Below are 26,529 nucleotides of genomic sequence, written 5' to 3'. Positions count from 1 at the left end.
GGTAAAAAAGAAGTACCATGTCACTTCTTTTTGCGGAACTGCAGCGGTTCTGCACCCATAGACCTCCATTGTGAGGTCAAACCCGCAGTAAAACCCGCAGATGAAAAAAATATCTGCGGGTTTTCTGCGGTTTGTGGTGCAGAACCGCTGCAGTGTGGCTCCTCCCCCGTGCCCCAATCCCACCCCCCCATGCTCCGATGCCACCCCCCCGTGCCCTCATCTCCCCATCTCCCCCCCTTATACTTACCCGGCCTCCTGGTGTCCGTCCGGCCGTCTTCTCCCTGGGCGCCGCCATCTTGCAAAATGGCGGGCGCATGCGCAGTGTGCCCGCCGAATCTGCCGGCCGGCAGATTCATTACAAACTGCATTTTGATCACTGAGAGAGGTTATATCGCAGTGATCAAAATAAAAAAAATAGTAAATGACCCCCCCCCCCCCCCTTTGTCACCCCCATAGGTAGGGACAATAAAAAAATTAAGAATCTTTTTTTTTTTTTCCCACTAAGGTTAGGGTAGGGGTAGGGTTAGGGTATTTTCAGCCATTTTAACCCTAAAAAACTTCCTAGAAAACACACAGACTCTGCATAGAAAACTGCATCAAAAAACGCACCAAAAAAGCACCAAAAAAAGGACCTGCGTTTTCTGCCAAGAGCTGCGGTTTTTAGTCCTGAAAAATAAGGAGGGAAATCAGGAACGTGTGAACATAGCCTTAAGGGCATTTTTCTGTGTCCTCAGGGCATCTCTGCTTTTATGTAGGGGTTGCAGGAATTATGATTAAGACGATTGGAAGGTGTTGGGTGTAGTTGGTTTATGGAATACATAGTAGTGGGTTCCCTGTGTTTTGCTCGGTGCCACCTCCATGGATGTTTTTTTTGTTTGTTTTTTTTTTAACCCCAGCAGAATTTACAGCTGATTGAATTGAGACAAACCATCCCATTGATCTTCATGTTACTCTACATATTTTGTTGGGTGGTTGTTATCCTACTGAAAGTGGGGATAACGCTGCCATAATAGGGGGCACTTGGTCAGTACAACGTTAGATAGGTGGTACCTGTCACACCCACATGATGCCAGGAGCCAAGGTATCCAGCAGGCATTGCCCTGTCATACTCTCCACCAGCTTCTCTTCTTCCCTTAGTCCGTCCCGATGCCATCTTTTTTTCCAAGGTAAGTGACGCGCCTGTACCCGGCCAGATATATGTAATTAGTCAATGATCACCATTGAGACCTCATGGTAGGTTGCAATCGCGTGTCGGGCGCAGTGGATCAGTCTCATTCTGACAGCCGGTGCCTCCAGCATTACTTACCAGGGCGTCTATATGACCACAGACCTGCAGAATGTGTAAAGTGACACCGCACACACCACGTGAAGTCTCATTATTATACATTTTTATAGAGCCATTTATTCCATGGTGCTTTACATGTGAAAAGGGGGCAAATAAAGACAAATACAATAAACATGAGCAAAAAACAAGGCACACAGGTACATAAGGAGGGAGGACCCTGCCCACGAGGGCTCACAGTCTGCAGGGGATGGGTGAGGATACACTAGGAGAGGGTAGGGCAGGTTGTGCGGCGGTTTGGTAGACTGAGGATTACTGCAGGCTGTAGGCTTGTCAGAATAGGTGGGTCTTTAGGTTCTTTTTGAAGGTTTCTATGGTAGGCGAGAGTCCGATGTGTTGGGGTAGAGAGTTCCAGAGTATAGGGGAAGCACGGGACAAGTTTTGGATGCGGTTGTGGGGAGTAGAGATGAGAGGGGAGTAGAGAAGGAGATCATGAGACGATCGAAGGTTGCGTGTGGGTAAGTACCAGGAGACCATGTCACAGATGTATGGAGGAGACAGGTTGTGGATGGCTTTTTATATCGTGGTAAGGGTTTTTTGTACTGGAGTCTCTGGGCGATAGGAAGCCAGTGAAGGGCTTTGCATAGGGGAGAGGCTGGGGAATAGCGGGTAAACAGGTGGATTAGTCGGGCAGCAGAGTGTAGGAAGGTTTGGAGTGGTGCTAGAGGGGAGACCAGAGAGTAGGAGGTTGCAGTAGTCAAGGTGGGAGATGATGAGGGCATGCACTAGTGTTTTTGTGGTTTCATGGTCAAGGAATGCGCGGATCCGGGAAAAAAATTTGAGTTTGAGACAGCAGGAGGAGGGAAAGGGCTTGGATATGTGGCTTGAAAGAGAGGGCAGAGTCGAGGATCACCCCGAGGCAGCGGGCGTGTGGGATTTGGTAAAGTGAGCAGCCCTTGACATTGATGGATAGGTCTGGTGGAGGGACAGAGTGAGATGGGGGAAAGATGAAGAATTCGGTTTTGTCCATGTTCAGTTTTAGAAAGCGAGCAGAAAAGAAGGCTGAGATAGCAGACAGTGCGGGATTTTGGTAAGTAAGGAGGTGAGGTCAGGTTCGGATAGGTAGATCTGCGTGTCATCGGTATAGAGATGGTACTGCATACCGTGGGATTCTTTGAGCTGTCCCAAGCCGAAGGTGTAGATGGAGAAGAGTAGGGGTCCTAGAACTGAGCCTTGGGGAACAGGCGACAGACAGGGGGCGAAGTGAGGAGGTGGTGTGGGGGAGGGAGACAGTGAATGTTCGGTCTGTCAGATAGGACTTCTAAATCTTGCTATAAGTCCTGTGCATCGACCTGGTGAAAATGGATCCGAGTGGCCGTGCATAGCTAGCACAGAGCTGCGATGAATCTCTGCGTCACACCAACTCATGCCACACAGGAGAAGAGAGATCCCACAGGCGGTTCTGCTTTCCTACTGTATTGTCCAACATCTTGGTCTCGTGGATACATCTGCTGGAAAAAATAAAAAAAATAAAAATTGTGGAAATATATCAAAACTAGTGCAAGGGAAAAGTGGACATTTTAGGCTACGTTCACACTTGCGTTGTGCGCCGCTGCGTCGGCGACACAACGCAAATAAAAACGCACGCAAAAACGCTTCGTTTTGCAATGCATGCGTCCTTTTTTGCCGAAATTTGGACACAAGAAAAATGCAACTTGTTGCATTTTCTGCGCCCGACGCTTGCGGCAAAAAAAACGCTTGCGTCGCACAACGCAGCACGACGCATGTCCATGCGTCCCCCATGTTAAATATAGGGGCGCATGACGCATGCGTCGCCCGACGCAAACACGCAAAACGCTAATGTGAACGTAGCCTTAACCATTCGGATAAGATCTGGGGTGAAGAAATGCGCTCAGATTTATTGCTGTCTTTTGTTGTAAATCCTCCTTTTATGCTTCCCTGATCTACCTACATTGCGGTAGATTCAGCAAAGATTAGGATCGTCTTTGCGATCCTCCCTCTATCATCCAAACTGAGACTTTGGAGGATCTTACACTTTTGTATTTCATTGCCGTCCAGTTAAAGTTTGTACGCCCCATCCATTGGGATAGCTGAGAACATCCTGACTGCTGGGACCCCCACTGAAAACCCCATGTGGAGCAGCGGTGGATTCATTTTTATGGGGCTGAGTGCAGTGTTCGGTGGCTCTCCGATAAGAATCAGTCGGGTAGTAGTGAGCGTGATCGACAACAACGCCTTTCATTCAGGGTTCTTCAGAGCCAGGGTTCTCGAGATCGGTTGGGTCCCCAACGATCTGGACTTTATATCCTTTATCCCATAGATAGGGCATAACTTCTAAACTTGAGAATACCCCTTTAAATATAACGTTCAAGAATATCCAAAGAAATCCATAAAAAACATGTGTTAAAGAATATAAACCTTGCTATGCATTATATGTGTTCCTAAATGGTGGAATCAATAGAAAAGCTGCATGTTGCACCCAGGTGTTAATATGTATTTTCCTGGGACAAGTAGACTCTGTCCACAATCTCACCAGGGAGTCCTGGGGGAAGCCAAGAAGAAAGGTAAAGGTACCGTCACACTTAGCGACGCTGCAGCGATACCGACAACGATCCGGATCGCTGCAGCGTCGCTGTTTGGTCGCTGGAGAGCTGTCACACAGACCACTCTCCAGCGACCAACGATGCCGGTAACCAGGGTGAACATCGGGTTACTAAGCGCGGCCCTGCGCTTAGTTACCCGATGTTTAGCCTGGTTACCAGCGAAGACATCGCTGAATCGGTGTCACACACGCCGATTCAGCGATGTCTGCGGGGAGTCCAGCGACGAAACAATGTTCTGGACTTTCTTCCCCGACCAGCGACAGCACAGCAGGGGCCTGATCGCTGCTGCCTGTCACACTGGACGATATCGCTAGCGAGGACGCTGCAACGTCACGGATCGCTAGCGATATCGTCTAGTGTGACGGTACCTTAACATTTGACACCTCCTAGCTCTTGGAAGAGAGATGTTAATTATGACCTGATAGTATCTCTGTAGGAATGTTTACACAAAGGATCTCAAGAGAAAAATAATATATTCATTGGGGGGCGTGGCTGTGGTCCAATTAAAAAAACAAGCAGTTCTGATATTAACCTGAGGGGCTGTTCTGGAAACCTGACCTCCAGGCTAAAGCTATAAATTAGACCTGTATACAGAGACACGTGTTCAGATGTGAGGGCAGCCTGAGACGATGTGTTCCACCAATTCCATTCACCCCCCTCCTCCTCAGGGAGCAGAAAGCAAATACCAGTTAGACGATTTCTGTAAGTTTTCTCCTGTTGTTTTATACTGTTTTGCACAAGATGTATGTCTTTTTATCATATTTTTATACCTTTTTCTTACTGTAAGCATTGAACTTTTTGTATTAAAGTATGCAAATTGTCTTTTCAGAGAGGAAGAGGACTAGAACTCTAGTGCCCCCTATTGGAAGTAGCAATCCTAACAGTCAGTGTCGACTCTTTAACGAGCCTTGTCACATGACTTAGGCTAATAGCCAAACCAAAATCTCAATTTGCAGACACTGTGTTTCGGGGTACTGCCCCTCGTCAGTGCAAAGTGGCGATCTGGTTTGCATATTTCCCAGAGGAGCATTGCGGCTTTAAGTCTCCTCACCTCGACATGCTTATCATGTCACTCTCCACAAGGAGAAACTATACTTCTTGGATCCCGGTCAGACACCTCTCAATCAGCCAAACCAGATCTCCACTTTGCACTGACGAGGGGCAGTACCCCGAAACAGTGTCTGCAAATTGAGATTTTGGTTTGGCTATTATCCTAAGTCATGTGACGAGGCTCGTTAAAGAGTCGACATTTACTGTTAGGATTGCTACTTCCAATAGGTGGCACTAGAGTTCTAGTCCTCTTCCTCTCTGAAGAGACAATTTGCATATTTCTCAGAGGAGCATTGCGGCAATAAGTCTCCTCACTTCGACATGCTTATCATGTCACTCTCCGCAAGGAGAAACAATACTTCTTGGATCCCTGTATTAAAGTATAAAACTTTAACAAGTTGAACCTTGAGTGTTGTAACAAATCTATAGCCTAAGGTGTGTGAGCCTTATGAGTGGTAGGCATTATTAGTATTAATATTTCCGGGACTCATCGCCCGTGTATTCGGTGAGAGGTGGCAGCGTGTATGAGCGGGTGTGTGGCCTGGGTCGGTGTGTGATTTATGCTCCCATTATAGCATAGGACAGAGGTTGAATGCTGGAGAGTGGGGAGATAGATTTAACCTTGCAGGCACAACCCAAGTCACGTGCTGAGAGCAGGCACGTGACAAATTAGTTACACCACGGAGTAGGGATCCGTGACAAACTCATCCCAGATTTTTAACTTTTAACAGAATAGCTTTAACTCATTTTAGTAAGTGTCAGTCATGGTAAAAATAAAAAGTGCACAGATGGAGCCGATTCGTATGATCCAAGATAACTTTATGTTCTTGCGTTTCCCCCCGTGTACAGCAGGTGGTGCCCACGATATTCCGATTTGCCCATTTTCCTGAACTCCCGCTCATTTACTTCTGTGTCGCTCGTACTTTATTTATTTTTTCCCTTTCTAATCAGCTGCGGCTCCGTGAATGAACCCCTTGTCGGGGCGCAGACGAAGAAGTAATTATTGAAGCTGTATCATCTTGTAGATATCTCCTGATAAATTGTTTACTCTCTGCAGTCCGTAAATAAAAAAATAAATAAATGTTAGCACCATGTACTAATGATGACGGCTCAGAAGGAGAGAATTGCGCATTAACCCAGCAATCGAGCTTGTTAGCGGAGCCGGCGGGCGGGCAGTAAATGGACACGGTCATGTCAGTGTGATATCAGCTGATCACGTTTTCTTGGATCGATGAAGTCTTTGTTGTCCTCTTTGTACAGCACACTGGAGAGTGTCAGCCTGCCCTGACGCGCAATAACATTATTAGCGCTGCCCTGTAACGTATTAGGACCGATATGATGCAGGAAGACCATGGTTTTGGCTTTATAAGTGTCGCCTCTAATCTAGTAAATATGGATTCATGTACAACAATGGGTATAACAACATGACGGGCCCCTGCAGAGCGGAGCCCGGTGCTGGTTGGGGGCACCACTTATTTGGAGAATCATGGAGAGAAGTTTGGATAGAGATGCAAATAAACGTACTCCGCTCTGGCATCCATTTATTCTATTTATCGGAAGCAGCATTGCCAGATGACTTTTAACACTTTTTTTTTTGGGGGGGGGGGATCACTGACATCATTACATTTTTGTCAGCAAATGATGCTCAAGAGTAGCACAACAAATAGAGTTAAAAGGTTAGTGGTGTACTGCTAAGTTGTATAGACATCTCTGCAGCTCTGGATGTGACTAGAGGATGAGACATGAATAGCGATTGCAGCTCAGGAAGTGACTTGTGCAGAGCTGGGCAAAACTGCATCCCACAGGCCACATCCAGCCCTCTGGCTGTTTTCAGTCCATCCCACGGACCGAGAAAACCAAAGGGTTGAAAAAGTAGCCCACGGGCTGCACCATGCCCTTGCCCGCCATCTGTCTGCCACCACCCGCCATCATCGCTCTTCACTGCAGACAGAGATGAATACATTGGTAAAGGACAGGGCCGCCGGCTCCATTTTCCACCAATTAGCGTGTGAGAAAGCAGTTGTGATGGCGTCATTTCAGCTCTTCAGCTGTGCACTGCAGAGTCAGTGCATCGGAGACAGAGGCAGAAATGGGCAGAGCGCCAGGGAAATGGGAGTACGTGTTGTTTTCATTTGTATGAGGGGGTTTGTATGTATATAGGAGGCTTTGTGGGTTTTTATACTGTATATTGGAGGCTATGTGGGGCTCATGCTATGTGTAGGAGGCTATGTGGGGGCTCATACTGTATATAGGAGGCTATGTGGGGGATCATACTGTATATAGGAGGCTATGTGGGGGCTCATACTGTATATAGGAGGCTATGTGGGGGCTCATACTGTATATAGGAGGCTATGTGGGGCTCATGCTATGTATAGGAGGCTATGTGGGGGATCATACTGTATCTAGGAGGCTATGTGGGGGATCATACTGTATATAGGAGGCTATGTGGGGGCTCATACTGTATATAGGAGGCTATGTGGGGCTCATGCTATGTATAGGAGGCTATGTGGGGGATCATACTGTATCTAGGAGGCTATGTGGGGGATCATACTGTATATAGGAGGCTATGTGGGGGCTCATACTGTATATAGGAGGCTGTGTGGGGCTCATGCTATGTGTAGGAGGCTATGTGGGGGCTCATACTGTATATAGGAGGCTATGTGGGGGATCATACTGTATATAGGAGGCTATGTGGGGCTCATGCTATGTATAGGATGCTATATGGGGGCTCATACTGTATCTAGGAGGCTGTGTGGGGCTCATGCTATGTGTAGGAGGCTATGTGGGGGCTCATACTGTTTATAGGAGGCTATGCGGGGGCTCATACTGTCTATAGGAGGCTATGTGGGGCTCTTATTGTATATAGAAGGCTATGTGGGGCTCATGCTATGTATAGGATGCTATATGGGGGCTCATACTGTATATAGGAGGCTGTGTGGGGCTCATGCTATGTATAGGAGGCTATGGGGGCTCACACTGTATATAGGAGGCTATGTGGGGGATCATACTGTTTATAGGAGGCTATGTGGGGTTCATGCTATGTATAGGAGGCTATGTGGGAGTTCATACTGTATATATGAGGCTATGTGGGGCTCATGCTATGTATAGGAGGCTATGTGGGGTTCATACTGTATAGAGGAGGCTGTGTGGGGCTCATGCTATATATAGGAGGCTATGTGGGGGCTCATACTGTATATAGGAGGTTATGTGGGGCTCATGCTATGTATAGGAGGCTATGTGGGGGCTCATACTGTATATATGAGGCTATGTGGGGCTCATGCTATGTATAGGAGGCTATGTGGGGGCTCATACTGTATATATGAGGCTATGTGGGGCTCATGCTATGTATAGGAGGCTATGTGGGGGCTCATACTGTGTATATATAGGAGGCTCAAGCTGTTTATAAAAAGCTATGTGAGGCTTATGTTTATGGGAGGCTGTGGGGCTTATACTGTATATAGGAAGCAATTTGGGGATCCTACTGTATATGGGGCTGTGTGGGGGCTCATACTGTATATAGGACGCTATGTGGGGACTCATCCTGTATATATGAGGCTATAAAGGGGCTCATGCTGTATAAAGGAGGTTGTGGGGGGGCCCATGTTGTATATGGGACTCACACCGTTTATAGGGGTTCACACTGTATATAGGAGGCTATGTGGGGATTCATCCTGTATATATGGGGGCTCATGCTGTATAAAGGAGGTTGTGGGGGCCCATACTGTATATGGGACTCACACCGTTTAGAGGGGGCTCACACTGTATATAGGAGGCTATGTGGGGCTCATGCTGTATGTAGGGGGCCTGTGTGTGCTCATACGATATATAGTGGGATGTCGGCATTTTTAAATCTGCTCAATATTAAGTGATGCAATTAATATAAAATAATTATAATGTTAATATTGAACAGAATTAATTTCAACTTATTGACTCGTCCTCCACAAGTTTCTCTTGTAGCCTCTCTCAGCAAAATGAATTGCTCACCTTTGGACTAGAGAATAAGACATGATGACTGAAGCTCTGGATGTGACTGGAGTATAAATATGATCTAATGGCAGAATAGTGACTGCAGCTCTGGATGTGATTGGAGAATACGTTTTATGTGAAGGCAGAAATAAAGAAGCTGTTTTGTCCGATTATCTGCGAATTGATCAATGATAATAATCAATCAATTGATGTAATTTATGAGATCCTGCGCTCACAGCAGCATCTGCGCGCTTATAATAAGCAGTAATGCAGTGTCTGCAGTGTGAGGATCGGAGTGGCACATGTATTGCAGGCTTGTAGAAACCGTAACCCACCACGCGCCGACTGTATCATGGCGGACCACCATCTTTTATTGTTGGGGGGGGGGGGGTTAGTGGAATTGGTTTGCAAGTGGCTGAGATTCTCACCGAACCCAAAACGGGGCTCCCACCTGCTCCGTCGGATGGAGCGATGACTGCGTGTGAGCTGCATCGCTCCATTCCTGGTCTGTGGGACCGCGGCCGAGCAAAGTGACCCATGTCTGATGGTCCTATAGATAATGGGACATTACACCGCTTCCTGCCGATATGATTACATATAAAATGTCTCCTCTTTCAGGGACAATCCTGTAATTTCTCGAAGAGTCTGCAGCTCTCCGGTGCAATGTCTGCTGCTTCTGCACAATCTACTGATGGGCTTAAAAAAAAAAGCCTGCAGCTAATTTCCGCCATATGCATCGTCCCTGGGATTATTAAGGGCGCCCGTCTGCCTAAAGCTCAGCTTGTCTGTCAGCTCTTGAGGACTACGCCTGGGCTCCTGTCCCAGCTGCGGGGAAATGAAGGCGCCTCATCTGTTGGCGTCTATCACATCATTTTTGTTTGTTTTGATCATTCCACATAAATCTGATAATTGACGTTTGTTTTCGTTTGCTTTTTTAATAACAGTTCCCATTAGGAAAAGGCACCGCCGAAGCTCGCAGTGGGGCAGAGGGATAATTAGGAAGAAAAAGCCTACCTACTTAAAAAAGGACGACGACGAATCCAAGTTCCAAGACGATGACGACGAGAATGAGGAGGCCTTGGAAAACGGAGATTGCCTTGACGAGAACGGGGATGAGACCGGAGACCACTCTGTGACCAACGACGAGTCCTCCTGCGATATCATGGACGGAGAGGTGGAGCACCAGAATGGGACCCTCGAGAAGGGCAGCAGCTTTGTGTCCACGGAGGAGGACAGCTCCAACGAATCCATGTTGGTCAATAATAACGTAGCGCCGACGGAGAGAACGGTCCTTTGCAAGGATCCTCCGCTTACCGCCGGCTATGTAAATGGCTGTGCTTCAATGGACAGTATAGAAAGCACACCAATATCAGATATCCAGAACGGAAATGTGAAATCCGATAACCTCGAAACCACAGACAAAGACTCTGAATCTAGAGCCCCTCACAACAAACTAGTGTATTGCTGTAGTGCAGGAGATGATGCCGCGTCGCAGCAAACGGCAGAGGCCGACAATCTGCACAAAGACACTGACAGTGTGGAAGTATTGGATGTACAAGAAGGTGAGTGCGGTCTAAACCCTTTTAATGTTGTGAGTTGAAGGGTTTTATTTTCTTTTTTTGTCTGTTTTTAACTTCTAGCCTTTCTGCTACTTTATAGGAGTTTCTGCATTAGAAACACAGACTTTTTTATTTTTTGCTGTCTGCATACACGTTCAGGGGTTTTTGTTTTTTTCCTTCTCATATTATAAAAAAAAAAAAAAAGTTTCTCTTAGCCATTAAAGTGAGAAAAAGAGAACACTCGGTCATATATCAGTAATGGCATCTGAGGGCTATTTTTTCTTGTTATGGACTCTTTCATTTGAATGGGCGAGTTTGATCCGCAAATCGGTTAGGAAAAAAAAACAGACTTCCATTTTTTTTTTTTATTTTGCCAGCAAAATCGGTTCACCCCAAAAATAAAACAAAAAAAAAACCCTATGAACTTGCCCATAAGCATTAACGTGAGTGTTAAAAGCATTGAATATGTAAAACGATGTCTGAATGGGTCTTTGAGCTTGCCTTACACATGAGTTCTCTGTCGGCAGACAGCTGGATCTGCCTTCTTCCACATATACATATGCGTGCTCTTCTCGGCTGAGTGTCCAAGCGCTTTCATATGGGAGAAAGGAGGCTTATCTCCTCTAATAACAAAAGATCAGAGACGTTGAAATTTCAATTGTTTGGGAACACTTTTGAGGGACCACAATACACCACAGATGTTTGGCCGTTCGCACCAAAATCGACAGGTTCAGCTCGCTTTCAGCTGACGTGTCAGAACGTCTTTATAATTTCAAGGAAGAGAATGGTGTACAAGATTCAGGTGCCTGAAAGAGGAGAGACATACACATTATAAAGCCCAGTCTGTACGTTAGTTAAAATAAGTAATATAGGATTGCTGAGGACCCTTACAGATCACAAGAATCGGGGTGTTAATGGTCCCTGTGACTTTGCATAAATCAATAATACAAGTGAAATAGACGAAACTTTCTATTTGGAGAAATCTGCTTTTTTTTATTTATTTTTCTCCACTTATGAGCCATTTCACACCCCATCCCCTCAACTTTATCATTCACTCTAGAAAAACTTAAAATTTAACCAAACAGATTGTGTTGGTGTGCTGGAATCTCACTGAGGTATCACATTACAGCGGAACAGTAAAGTCTGAGGAGAAGGGAAGAGCAGAGTGAGAGAAGTAAAAAAAAAAAAAAAAAAAGGCAGAAGGAGACACATTTAGATCATGCTGCAGTTTGCTAGTAAATGATTTTCACCCCAGTGCTGGATTCACAACTATAGCATTCTAGCAAGTGTTATATCCCACCCACATGCTGGATTCACAGTTGCGCTGCTCAGTCCTGCTGTATACACTCCCTGACAGAAGTTATGTCGCTTATCCTTGTTTTGTAAATAAAAGCTTATAACCTGACGTTAAATTCATCCATTGGTTGTATAAATTATTGATTATTATTAAACCTCATTTCGGGGGGTTTCAGCTTTCAAAAGAATAATTTATACAACCAATGGTGGAATTTAACGTCAGGTTATAAGCTTTTATTTACATAACATGGAGTGTAGTGTCCTGCATGCTGCTGCTTCTGGGCAGCAGGAATCCCTCATGTCTGTGTGCGGTGTCTGACCGAGCCTTCCCCCACCAGCAGAGAGAACTGATAGAGGGGAACAGTGTAGGAAACAAGTCGCACAGCAGTCAGAGATGGTGTTCCTACTTATGTACACATATAGGATTGGTAATTCCGAAAAGTTATGACGGGTAAGTTTTAATATCTAAAAAAAAACAAAATTACTTTTATTTGTGTTTATTTTTCTTTTCTATTATGTCTGCATGCCTCCCTTCCTTTCTTTTTATTTATATATTTTATTTCCCCCATTATGGTGGTAATATTCTTCCAGTCTGTGATGTGTTGGGATTCAGCCAGTAAACCTCTCCCGAGCACAAAGCGTCTGTTTAGTAAATGCGCGAAGCTCCGCTTTTAGGATGCCCCCAATTGAGGAAAGCTTTAGAAGCCGGTCTCATCGGAAATAGCTGATCAAACATCCTGAAAGACTGAGGAAGCTCGGTGCCGCCTGGAAAGGTTACGCCCGAGGAATCCGGCCGGTTTCTAAATGTTGAGCAGCTGCTTAATCAAAAGCGCACCCACTTCTGGATCCTTAGTCAAACATCATCTTAAAATATCAAATATCAGGAGCCGGCTGCCGGGCGACACCATAATTATTGTTGTCGTATGGAAAGGAGTTCATATTTATAGATGGCACATGCTGCTGCGTGGGAAGAGCGTGAGACTGCATGTGTTTGTATAGATGGGGCCTCTGGACCAGGAGTTCTCTGCTCCAAGAAATATGCGATAGTCTGTGTCTTCTCAAGGAGCACTAAGTCTGTAGTCCACAAGAGAGACGAGCCGATAACGTCTGTCGCGTGTAGTGGTCTCTGACCATATTGGAATAATCACTGGGGCAAAGAGTTTTCTGGTCAATCACGCCATTAATGAATCTTATCACCTTCCCTCCTCAAGATATCTTACATCATGGTGTGAGTACGGCGTGGATTAAGGCTTTGAACCCACCGTTAACGGGCAGGTGTCTCGACAGCCGGCTCCTGTCTCTAAAGCCAGTGATCAGAGCTGACTCCGATCACTGCTGTTTATCCACTTAAATATCGCTGCTCCTGTTCAGGAGACCACTGGCCCCCTCCCAACATGATCCAATAAGTTGCCAAGTTTTTCGGTGTTTCGCTGAAGGTCCCCCCTTCATCACTGCCATCTTGGAGCAGATGTGAACCCAAGCTTGTGAAGAAGTGTTGCAGGTAAATAAGGGAAACTTTCAAGTCATCTCCTTTCCTTTTTTTTTTTAAACTCTGTTAGGCACTATTACAGCAGACGCAGAGGACACAATACCACTGAATGATCAGCCTCTGGAGGAAGTGCTGGACCCGGAGCCACCACTACTTGTTGATCACAAGAGACTCGAGGTAAGTACACGTCTTCTCCGCTCGGCATCTGTTCTACATCTCCGTTTATGACGGGCAGAGTGCTTTGACATGCTATGACGTAATGAACATGTACGGTCCATTAACCAGCTGCTACCGAGCTGGCACTATATGACGGCATAGATCTTGGGTTTATTACGGTTTGAGGAAGGCAGAAATGCGTCGTCCATAACTTGGATACTGTATAATAGTTTAGTTTTGCATAAATCGCAGGGCTTTTTCTTTGATAACTCATACTGGGTTTTTTTTGTTTGTTTTTTTCCTTTTTTGTAGAGATTTCTTGACAATGTGGTCAAAAAGAGCAACAATTTAACGGTAGACGAACTAGAACGGTGGTACTCTGTTCTGAGCCAGTGCATCTACATACACCGGACGGACTATGATAAAACAAGTCTAATGGAGGTACGTGAGGGAGCCGTCCATAATGCCTTTCATTTGGGTTTAAAATTGATCTGAGACTGGTGTACTTACTGTGAAAATCCAATGTCAGAATGGGTATATACACATTTTCAGAGTTTAAACGTCATCCCCGTCCACCTACCTTGATTGCTAGCTCTTCCTTATCCTTCATTGCTGAAGCCGAATCGCTACCCACCTAGCTTGGTTGACAGCTCCTCAGCGTTCCTCCTCGCTGCTGCAGCTGAATCTCCACCCACCTAGCTAGATTGACAGCTCTTCGGTGTTCCTCCTTGCTGCTGATTCTCCACCCAAGTAGCTTGGTTGACAGCTCCTTCCTCCATGTTGTTCTTCTGTAGATTTGGAATTCGTTTAGGATTATTGTGCTGAAAGGTAAAATTCCTTTTGTCTTTACCTTTTTAGCAAAGGTCTGAAGGTTTTGGTACAAAATTGACAAATATTTGGAAATGTTCATAATTCCATTCATTTTGACTAAAGTCCCAGTTCCAACTGTCTCCACCATGCTTCACTTTGGGTATGCTGTTCTTCTGGTTTTGACTTTGTGCCAAACATACCTTTTGGAACTATTGTCAGAAAGTTCAACCTTGGTCTTTATGCCAAAAACGTGGGAAAAACATGTTTTTGTTTGATAAGGCCTTTGTCTTGCCACCTTGCCCTATAGGTTAGACATACGAAGAATACGTGACATTGTTGTCACATGCAATACACAACCAATACTTGTCACAAATCCTGCAACTCCTTTAATGTTTCTGTAGGCCACTTGGCAGCCTCCTGGACCAATCTTCTTGTCTTTAGTGTTTGAGGAACTTAAAGTTCTAGGTAATATCACTGTTGTTAAGCCATTTCTTCACAGTGTCCCATGGTATATCTAATTACTTGAATTTTTTTTTTCTATCTATCTCCTGACTGATAACAATGAGATCCATTTGCTGTGTTGTAAGCTGTTTATGGACCATGACTTTTGAAGTAAAATGTAACTAAAAAAATCCTTTTAGAACAGCTAAACTTTACATGGGGTAAATAAAAATCGCCGTAAATGACGGCAGTTTTGTACTGAATACTATGTTACATGAGGGTAAATGCAATTGCCTAATTCTGAAAACTACCACATCCTCAATTATAAAAAGGTGTTTACACTTATGCAGACATCTTATTTTAATTTTGAAATTATTTTCCCTTTCAAAATTATGTATTTGTTTCTCAATGAATCTGTACAGATTATGGGTGACATTAAAGGTGGAAATAGGTTCTGAAATGATTCTTGGCATGATTTTATTTTTCTTAGTGACCAAAAATTTGGCATTTTAACAGGGGTGTGTAGACTTTTACATCTATTTTCCACGTTTACTAGCTCTTAGTGTAGACAAACCAAGTCTAGCTATCCACGAGTCGAGTCGAAGGCTACATTCACACTTCCTAGTGCTGCCCATTTTTTTGTCAGATAGCACACTTGACTGTAGAGTTTAATTGACCCATACATACATCCGCTTTAAAAACTGATCTGTATGTTTAGTCCAGGAGACTTGGCGCGTTTCCTATTCTCATCAGTAGAGTTGAGCGACCTTGACCTTTTTAGAGTCGAGCCGGGTTTCGCGAAACCCGACTATCTCAAAAGTCGGGTCGAGTGAAATCGCTCGATTATGACGTAAAGTCGGGATCGACCGAAACACGAAACCCAATGCAAGTCAATGGGGCAGCATAGTCGGCAGTGAGTGGGGGCCAGGAAAACACCTAGAGTGCCCATTTTAATGTCAAAACCATCCATTCTTCTTAATGAAGCTTGTCAAGCGTAATTTACCTTATAATTGGAAGGCATTTGAAATTGGGGGTCATTTGGCTAAAGTTGTGGTGGGTAGGGCTGGTTCAAGTAATTAGTGGGCCCAGGAAATCTGGACCACGTCACGGCAGTGGAGCAGGGAGAGGTAAGTATTTCAACTTTGCAAGTGCTGTGAACCTGAGCAAGCAGGGGGGGCCCACTCGTTGGCATTGGCACTGGCACAGGGCCCCTCAAAGTACAGCGGTGTGTTTGCACGGCGGGGGCGCCTCCCACCGGCAGCAACACTTTTGCGTACCATGAGAGGCCCTGTGCCAGTGACGTCGCCAACTAGTATTCCTCCCCCCACCTGATGAAGGAACCTGCACTTTCATCTGCACCTTCCTGTTTGTCCCCGTGTAAGGTGGTATGGTATGCGGGAAGGGGGACCTGACTTTCAGCAGGGTCACAATCTTGCAGTGTAGTGTGCACGGGGAATGTTGCGTTATGGGTCAATGTACCAGCAGACTCATCTATCACTGGCTGGGCAATGGGCAGGATGAGGAGGAAACACAGATATAGGCCCAAAGAATAAAGTGGGCTAAATGCAGTTCAAAATTGGTAACACAGGACTAATCAGGGGGCATTGCAGTGGAGGACAACTGGAATGAGAGGCTGACACAGATAGTAGGCCCAAATCAGTAAGTAGTCGAAATGCAGTTCAAAATTGGCAACAGTAGTAAACAGGCGGCACAGCTTTGTTCAGTGGAGGAGAACAGCAAGGAGTGGCAGACACCGATAGTAGGCCCCAACCCAACTAGTAGGCCAAATGCAGTCTAACATTAACAACTACTTAACGAGCGCCTGAAAACGGAATTTCAGGACAGGAAACCAGGAGAACAGCAAGGAGCGGCAGACACCGATAGTAGGCCCCACACCAACTAGTACGCCAAATGCAGTTGTTCCGTTTAACCACAATTTAATGAGAGCCTGAAGATAGAAGTTCAGGAAAGGCAACCTGGAGAACACCTTGGAGTGGAACACACCATCTCTCTACACCCCATACCCAATTTGTAGGCCTAATGCAGCGTAGTTTCCAACAACTACTAAACGAGAGCATGATGATCGAAGCATTGGCGAGGAAACCTGGGGAACACCTTGGAGTGGAACACACCATCTCTCTACAGTGGAACACACCATCTCTCTACACCCCATACCCAATTTGTAGGCCTAATGCAGCGTAGTTTCCAACAACTACTAAACGAGAGCCGGAAGATCGAAGCAATGGAGAGGAAACCTGGGGAACACCTTGGAGTGTAACACACCATCTCTCTACACCCCATACCCAATTTGTAGGCCTAATGCAGCGTAGTTTCCAACAACTACTAAACGAGAGCCGGAAGATCGAAGCTCAGGAAAGGCAACCTGGAGAACACCTTGGAGTGGAACACACCATCTCTCTACACCCCATACCCAATTTGTAGGCCCAATGCAGCGTAGTTTCCAACAACTACTAAACGAGAGCCGGAATATCGAAGCAATGGAGAGGAAACCTGGGGAACACCTTGGAGTGTAACACACCATCTCTCTACACCCCATACCCAATTTGTAGGCCCAATGCAGCGTAGTTTCCAACAACTACTAAACGAGAGCCGGAAGATCGAAGCTCAGGAAAGGCAACCTGGGGAACACCTTGGAGTGTAACAAACCCTCTCTCTACACCACGGAAGGGCTGATTCTTAGGAAGGAAGGCTGTCGGAAAGAAGCAGGGCGCGTCCGAGGGTGATTATATTCTTATTAGGTATATACTCACCCTCGGACGCGCCCTGCTTCTTTATTTGTAATGAATGTTTATTTGCAATGTGGTTTTGACTTACTCTATTTTTTTGGTAAATAATGATTTTATTATTTTCATTGTTTTGCATCTTCTTGGCAATAATATAAAGAAGACGCGACAGGACAACACTCGGTGGATGCCATATCTGTGTTTAAAATTGAAAAAACCTTTCAGTTAACTACTTGCAGGAGAAAGTTATTGTAGCTGGTGGCCATTTTTAGTACTGTACCAGATTTTTGTTGTATGTGTTTGTTTTTAATGTTAAAATGTCTGCATTTGATATCTCTCCAGTATTTTCTTTTTTATAAGCAAAATACTTATTTTTATATTTTCTGATGTTGGTTCCAGGGGTACACGGGCAGCAGTGGTGTGGTCAGTGGAGGCCTAGTGGAAGGAGTGACCGCAGACAGGCATCGAAGGCCTAAAATAATAACACATGGCTGTAGGCAATTTTAAATTGGTTCCAGGGGTACACGGGCAGCAGTGGTGTGGTCAGTGGAGGCCTAGTGGAAGGAGTGACCGCAGACAGGCATCGAAGGCCTAAAATAATAACACATGGCTGTAGGCAATTTTAAATTGGTTCCAGGGGTACACGGGCAGCAGTGGTGTGGTCAGTGGAGGCCTAGTGGAAGGAGTCACCGCAGACAGGCATCGAAGGCCTAAAATAATAACACATGGCTGTAGGCAATTTTAAATTGGTTCCAGGGGTACACGGGCAGCAGTGGTGTGGTCAGTGGAGGCCTAGTGGAAGGAGTGACCGTAGACAGGCATCGAAGGCCTAAAATAATAACACATGGCTGTAGGCAATTTTAAATTGGTTCCAGGGGTACACGGGCAGCAGTGGTGTGGTCAGTGGAGGCCTAGTGGAATGAGTGACCGCAGACAGGCATCGAAGGCCTAAAATAATAACACATGGCTGTAGGCAATTTTAAATTGGTTCCAGGGGTACACGGGCAGCAGTGGTGTGGTCAGTGGAGGCCTAGTGGAAGGAGTCACCGCAGACAGGCATCGAAGGCCTAAAATAATAACACATGGCTGTAGGCAATTTTAAATTGGTTACAGGGGTACACGGGCAGCAGTGGTGTGGTCAGTGGAGGCCTACTGGAAGGAGTGACCGCAGACAGGCATCGAAGGCCTAAAATAATAACACATGGCTGTAGGCAATTTTAAATTGGTTACAGGGGTACACGGGCAGCAGTGGTGTGGTCAGTGGAGGCCTAGTGGAAGGAGTCACCGCAGACAGGCATCGAAGGCCTAAAATAATAACACATGGCTGTAGGCAATTTTAAATTGGTTCCAGGGGTACACGGGCAGCAGTGGTGTGGTCAGTGGAGGCCTAGTGGAAGGAGTCACCGCAGACAGGCATCGAAGGCCTAAAATAACAAAAATGTCAATACAATGGTATTGTCAGTGGCAGGCATTGAAGGATGTCAGCGCATAGACTAAACATTGGTGGAGCTGTGAGATAATTTTGCAAGTGGTAGAGCACTGTTTGAGCTGGGGTGGGGGGAAACTGTCTTGTGGCCGGCGGTACAGGCCCAGGGCCCCTCATATTACAACGGTGTGTCTGACGTTGGGTGCGCACCACCACCGCCAGAGACACTTTATTGTACTAGGAGGGACCCAGTGGCAGTGCCGTCGACCAAAAGCGGGCTCACCCACCTCTTCAGACAAACTGCACTCTCACGGGTGCTGTCGCCAAGTGTCGATACCACGGCCCCGTGTGGGGAGTTTGGCCATTTAGTGAGGTGTAAACATGTCGTATGCTGGACAATCAGGTGCAGAAAATTACAAGATTGGAAAAGGCATTCAGAATAGTCCACAGGCAAGACCTTTTTATAGGAAAGCTAGGTGTCAGCCGGGCAAGGTGGGGCAAAAGATTTCGAAATCCAGTTGTGGTTCATTTTAATGAAGGTTAGATCATCTACATTTTGGGTAGCCAGACGAGTCCTTTTTTCTGTTAGTATTGAACCTGCAGCACTGAATACTCTTTCTGATAGGACACTAGCTGCCGGGCAAGCAAGCTCCTGCAATGCATATTCTGCCAATTCTGGCCAGGTGTCTAATTTTGATGCCCAGTAATCAAATGGGAATGACGGTTGAGGGAGAACATCGATAAGGGATGAAAAATAGTTTGTAACCATACTGGACAAATGTTGTCTCCTGTCACTTTGAATTGATGCTGCAGTACCTGTCCTGTCTGCGGTCATAGCAAAATCACTCCACAACCTGGTCAGAAAACCCCTCTGGCCAACGCCACTTCTGATTTCTGCCCCTCTAACTCCTCTGGTCTGCTGGCCCCTGCAGCTCGTGTGAGAACGATCACGGGCGCTGTGTGCAGGGAATGCCAGAAGCAAACGGTCAACAAGAGTTGATTGTTTGGTTGCTAATATTAGTTCCAAGTTCTCATGTGGCATTATATTTTGCAATTTGCCTTTATAGCGAGGATCAAGGAGGCAGGCCAACCAGTAATCGTCATCATTCATCATTTTAGTTATGCGTGTGTCCCTTTTGAGGATACGTAAGGCATAATCCGCCATGTGGGCCAAAGTTCCAGTTCTCAAATCTGCGGTTGTGCTTGGTTGAGGGGCAGTTTCAGGCAAATCCACGTCACTTGTGTCCCTCAAAAAACCAGAACCCGGCCTTGCCGCGCCAACAATTTCCAGTGGCCCCGGAAAAGCTTCCTCATTAAAAATATAATCATCCCCATCATCCTCCTCGTCCTCCTCCTTCTCTTCGCCCGCTACCTCGTCCTGTACACTGCCCTGGCCAGACAATGGCTGACTGTCATCAAGGCTTTCCTCTTCCTCAGCTGCAGACGCCTGATCCTTTATGTGCGTCAAACTTTGCATCAGCAGACGCATTAGGGGGATGCTCATGCTTATTATGGCGTTGTCTGCACTAACCAGCCGTGTGCATTTCTCAAAACACTGAAGGACTTGACACATGTCTTGAATCTTCGACCACTGCACACCTGACAACTCCATGTCTGCCATCCTACTGCCTGCCCGTGTATGTGTATCCTCCCACAAAAACATAACAGCCCGCCTCTGTTGGCACAGTCTCTGAAGCATGTGCAATGTTGAGTTCCACCTTGTTGCAACGTCTGATTAGGCGATGCTGGGGAAGGTTCAAAGAACGCTGATAGGTCTGCATACGGCTGGAGTGTACGGGCGAACGGCGGATATGTGAGCAAAGTCCACGCACTTTGAGGAGCAGGTCGGATAACCCCGGATAACTTTTCAGGAAGCACTGCACCACCAGGTTTAAGGTGTGAGCCAGGCAAGTTATGTGTTTCAGTTGGGAAAGGGAGATGGCAGCCATGAAATTCCTTCCGTTATCACTCACTACCTTGCCTGCCTCAAGATCTACAGTGCCCAGCCACGACTGCGTTTCTTTCTGCAAGAACTCGGACAGAACTTCCGCGGTGTGTCTGTTGTCGCCCAAACACTTCATAGCCAATACAGCCTGCTGACGTTTGCCAGTAGCTGCCCCATAATGGGAGACCTGGTGTGCAACAGTGGCAGCTGCGGATGGAGTGGTTGTGCGACTGCGGTCTGTGGACGAGCTCTCGCTTCTGCAGGAGGACGAAGAGGAGGAGGAGGGGGTGCGAACGGCTACAGCCAATTGTTTCCTAGACCGTGGGCTAGGCAGAACTGTCCCAAACTTGCTGTCCCCTGTGGACCCTGCATCCACCACATTTACCCAGTGTGCCGTGATGGACACGTAACGTCCCTGGCCATGCCTACTGGTCCATGCATCTGTTGTCAGGTGCACCTTTGTGCTCACAGATTGCCTGAGTGCATGGACGATGCGCTCTTTAACATGCTGGTGGAGGGCTGGGATGGCTTTTCTGGAAAAAAAGTGTCGACTGGGTAGCTTGTAGCGTGGTACAGCGTAGTCCATCAGGGCTTTGAAAGCTTCGCTTTCAACTAACCGGTAGGGCATCATCTCTAACGAGATTAGTCTAGCTATGTGTGCGTTCAAACCCTGTGTACGCGGATGCGAGGCTAAGTACTTCCTTTTTCTAACCATAGTCTCATGTAGGGTGAGCTGGACTGGAGAGCTGGAGATCGTGGAACTAGCGGGGGTGCCGGTGGACATGGCAGACTGAGAGACGGTGGGAGATGGTATTGTTGCCACCGGTGCCCTAGATGCAGTGTTTCCTACTACGAAACTGGTGATTCCCTGACCCTGACGGCTTTGGCCTGGCAAAGAAACCTGCACAGATACTGCAGGTGGTGCGGAAAATGGTGGCCCTACACTGCCGGAAGGGATGTTGCGTTGCTGACTAGCTTCATTGGCCGAGGGTGCTACAACCTTAAGGGACGTTTGGTAGTTAGTCCAGGCTTGCAAATGCATGGTGGTTAAATGTCTATGCATGCAACTTGTATTGAGACTTTTCAGATTCTGTCCTCTGCTTAAGGTAGTTGAACATTTTTGACAGATGACTTTGCGCTGATCAATTGGATGTTGTTTAAAAAAATGCCAGACTGCACTCTTTCTAGCATCGGATACCTTTTCAGGCATTGCAGACTGAGCTTTAACCGGATGGCCACGCTGTCCTCCAACAGGTTTTAGCTTTGCCACGCGTTTTGGGCAAGATACGGGCCCGGCAGATGGAACCTGTTGCGATGTTGATGCCTGCTGCGGCCCCTCCTCCTCCGCTTCAGAACTGCTGCCGCCTGCACCCTGTTCCCCCAATGGCTGCCAATCGGGGTCAAGAACTGGGTCATCTATTACCTCTTCTTGTAGCTCGTGTGCAACTTCGTCTGTGTCACCGTGTCGGTCGGTGGTATAGCGTTCGTGATGGGGCAACATAGTCTCATCAGGGTCTGATTCTTGATCAGCACCCTGCGAGGGCAATGTTGTGGTCTGAGTCAAAGGACCAGCATAGTAGTCTGGCTGTGGCTGTGCATCAGTGCACTCCATGTCAGATTCAACTTGTAATGGGCATGGACTGTTAACTGCTTCACTTTCTAAGCCAGGGACGGTATGTGTAAAGAGCTCCATGGAGTAACCCGTTGTGTCGCCTGCTGCATTCTTCTCTGTTGTTGTTTTTGCTGAAGAGGACAAGGAAGCGACTTGTCCCTGACCGTGAACATCCACTAACGACGCGCTGCTTTGACATTTACCAGTTTCACGAGAGGAGGCAAAAGAGCTAGAGGCTGAGTCAGCAAGGTAAGCCAAAACTTGCTCTTGCTGCTCCGGCTTTAAAAGCGGTTTTCCTACTCCCAGAAAAGGGAGCGTTCGAGGCCTTGTGTAGCCAGACGACGAACCTGGCTCCACAGCTCCAGACTTAGGTGCAATATTTTTTTTCCCACGACCAGCTGATGCTCCACCACTACCACTACCCTCATTACCAGCTGACAATGAACGCCCCCGGCCACGACCTCTTCCACCATACTTCCTCATTGTTTTAAAAACGTAAACAAACTAACGGTATTTGTTGCTGTCACACAAATTACACGGTGAGCTATAACTTCAGTATGATTTAGCTACCCCTTTACAGGTGAGTGAGACCACAACGAAAATCAGGCACAATGTTACACACTCTGTTGTTGGTGGCAACAAATGAGAGAGATGCCACACACGCAGGACTGTCACTGAAGCACAAATGTAAATATTAATCTCCCACTGATTTGATTTTTTTTTTTTTTTTCAGGGAGACTTTAGGAAAAAAAAAAAATAGAATAAAATGATTTTTTCAGGAAGAATTTAGAAACCAAAGAACATAAAATGATTTTTTCAGGGAGAATTTAGAAAACAAATAAAACAAAAAAAGGCTTTCTATGGCCCACTGAGTGAGAGATGACGCACACAGGAGTCAGGAGTGGCACACAAGCCCAGAGGCCAATATTTATCTCCCACTGATTGATGTAGTGATTTTTTCAGGTAGATTTTGGAACCCAAATCAAGCTAAAAAAAATAATAGGCTTTCTATGGCCCACAATTGGAGAGAGAGAGAGAGAGAGAGAGATGGCACACCCAGGAGTCAAGACTGGCACACAAGCAGAAAGGGCAATATTAATCTCCCACTGATTTGTTTTTTTTTTTTTTTTTTTTCAGGGAGACTTTAGGAAAAAAAAAATAGAATAAAATGATTTTTTCAGGAAGAATTTAGAAACCAAATAAAATAAAATGATTTTTTCAGGGAGAATTTAGAAAACAAATAAAACAAAAAAAGGCTTTCTATGGCCCACTGAGTGAGAGATGACGCACACAGGAGTCAGGAGTGGCACACAAGCCCAGAGGCCAATATTTATCTCCCACTTTTTTTTTTTTGTTCCAGGGAAAATTTATAAACCCAATAAAAAAATAATAAATAGGCTTTCTATGGCCCACTATCTGAGAGACAGAGAGAGATGGCACGCTTAGGACTGGCACACAAGCCCAAAGGCCAATATTAATCTCCCTTTTTTTTTTAAGGGAGAATTTATAAAACCAAAAAAAAAAAAATAAATAGGCTTTCTATGGCCCACTATTTGTGAGAGAGATGGCACGCTCAGGACTGGCACACAAGCCCAGAGGCCAATATTAATCTCCCACTTTTTTTTTTTTTTTTTCCAGGGAAAATTTATAAACCCAATAAAAAAAAAATAAATAGGCTTTCTATGGCCCACTATCTGAGAGAGAGAGATGGCACGCTTAGGACTGGCACACAAGCCCAAAGGCCAATATTAATCTCCCACTGATTGATTTATTGATTTTTTCAGGTAGAGTTTAGAACCCAAATAAAGCAAAAAAAAAAAGGGCTTTCTATGGCCCACTGAGTGAGTGATGATGCACACAGGAGTCAGGAGTGGCACACAAGCCCTGAGGCCAATATTTTTCTCCCACTGATTGATGTAGTGATTTTTTCAGGTAGATTTTTGAACCAAAATCAAGCAAAAAAATAAATAGGCTTTCTATGGCCCACTGAGTGAGTGATGATGCACACAGGAGTCAAGAGTGGCACACAAGCCCTGAGGCCAATATTTTTCTCCCACTGATTGATGTAGTGATTTTTTCAGGTAGATTTTATAACCCAAATCAAGCAAAAAAATAAATAGGCTTTCTATGGCCCACTGAGTGAGAGATGACACAGACAGGGATGCCACTCTAGCAGAAATGTCAATCTTAATCTCCCACAAAAAAACAAAACAAAACAGGGAGTGTCCTTCAATTACTATCTCCCTGCAGTAATCTCAGCCAGGTATGGCAGGCAGCAATAAGGAGTGGACTGATGCACAAATTAAATAAAGTGTGTACAAACCAAAAAGATAGCTGTGCAGAAAGGAAGGAACAAGAGGATTTGTGCTTTGAAAAAAGCAGTTGGTTTGCACAGCGGCGTACACACAGCAATGCAGCTATCAGGGAGCCTTCTAGGGCAGCCCAATGAGCTACAGCGCTGAGGGGGGGAAAAAAAAAAAAAAATGTAGCTTCCACTGTCCCTGCACACCGAAGGTGGTGTTGGGCAGTGGAAATCGCTACAGCACAAGCGGTTTGGTGGTTAATGGACCCTGCCTAACGCTATCCCGGCTTCTGACGAAGCGGCAGCAACCTCTCCCTAAGCTCAGATCAGCAGCAGTAACATGGCGGTCGGCGGGAACTCCCCTTTATAGCCCCTGTGACGCCGCAGACAGCAAGCCAATCACTGCAATGCCCTTCTCTAAGATGGTGGGGACCAGGACCTATGTCATCACGCTGCCCACACTCTGCGTTTACCTTCATTGGCTGAGAAATGGCGCTTTTCGCGTCATTGAAACGCGACTTTGGCGCGAAAGTCGCGTACCGCATGGCCGACCCCGCATAGGGGTCGGATCGGGTTTCATGAAACCCGACTTTGCCAAAAGTCGGCGACTTTTGAAAATGAACGACCCGTTTCGCTCAACCCTACTCATCAGTTTTGCGGAGTCTATGGGGACCCATATAAAACGGATGAAACACGAAAGACAGCGTTAAACTTCAACTTTCTATCCATGTTTCTTACATTTTTAATGGACATTTTACTTAAGAGTCAATGGATAAAAAAAGTTCAGACAGCCTACCTGCTTTAGTGATGAGGAAAAAAATGGATGCAACTAGGTAGACACATGAGAAAAAAATTGGTCTGTTTGTTTTGTATGGTAAAACTTACATGAGTGGGTGACTGTAGTCTGAAGTTTATGCTCAGGCCACAACTCCCGACCCGAGCACGGGCTTTATCAGGCTGTTACTGTAGGTCAGTAGTCCTGTGGTCGGGCCGGGTTTTGCTGACCGAGTGCAGACAATGTAATATGGACCTTTCAGTTCTGTTTTTCTTCAAATACTATCACAACAATTAGGACAGAAAAGGATCATTTTGGGTTTTGCAACTTGGTTGATTTGATCTCTTGGTGAGTGCACTGCGAAAGATAAATATTGGACATTTTGGTGGGATTTGGTGATTTTGATAGCAGACTCCAGCTCTGATTTTCTTCCTAAATGTTTATTAGTCTGACTTGAGGTTTTCTTTGTTTTTTAATAATCCATTATTTTCTTCTTCTTGCAGGCAATGGAAAGGACAGTTGATAGGTTTTACACATTCCTGTGAAAGTTGTTGCCAAAAACGGCAACATCAATTCTGTGACTCCTCCCGAGAGAGCGCAGTCCTCCGAGCGATTTTATTTATTCCTAGTGGCACCAAGTTCTGCTCTGAGCCTCGCTCTCTAGTATTCAACCTCTTACCATCTGCTGTTCAATGAGATTGGTGCTATTGTCTCAGGTACCTGATGCCAACCAGCCTACTAGAACCAAACAGAACTTCGTCGCAAGTGGACTAATAGAAAAAAAGAAAGTAGATAAATAAAAAAAAATAAAACAAAAGAAAAAAAAAAAATACACCACAGCTTGAAGATTTGAGGTGCTAATGGCAGATGGATGACAAGTCCACCTTTTGTCTACACTCTTTCTGATGCTAGAAAGCCATTTGCACCAACTACCTTCCTTTCGTCTTAGAAGATGGAGGGGAATCAAATCCATTCGCTTGGACTAAAAAAAAAAAAAAAAAAAAGTAAACCGAAAACTGGATCATACAGAAGCCAGGAACTTGTATTTATTT

The 26,529-nt window shown here is 45.8% G+C and overlaps 1 protein-coding gene across 2 annotated transcripts in view; it reads left to right on the top strand.

The window, feature by feature from the left end:
* ATAD2B (ATPase family AAA domain containing 2B) overlaps positions 1-26,254 on the top strand; it is a 153,206-nt gene extending 126,952 nt beyond the window's left edge. For both annotated transcript variants that reach the window (XM_069728154.1, XM_069728155.1), the window contains exons 25-28: positions 9,867-10,484; positions 13,337-13,443; positions 13,735-13,863; positions 25,981-26,254. In XM_069728154.1, the coding sequence (XP_069584255.1) occupies positions 9,867-10,484; positions 13,337-13,443; positions 13,735-13,863; positions 25,981-26,022 (896 nt within the window). In that variant the 3' untranslated portion in view covers positions 26,023-26,254. The remainder of the gene's footprint in view (positions 1-9,866; positions 10,485-13,336; positions 13,444-13,734; positions 13,864-25,980) is intronic.
* Positions 26,255-26,529: the final 275 nt, after the last annotated feature.

Source organism: Ranitomeya imitator, chromosome 5, assembly GCF_032444005.1.
Source record: "Ranitomeya imitator isolate aRanImi1 chromosome 5, aRanImi1.pri, whole genome shotgun sequence".
In the NCBI taxonomy this organism is placed as follows: domain Eukaryota; kingdom Metazoa; phylum Chordata; class Amphibia; order Anura; family Dendrobatidae; genus Ranitomeya; species Ranitomeya imitator.
Note: the sequence above shows the minus strand (reverse complement) of the source record. Positions and strands in the feature narration are given on the sequence as shown.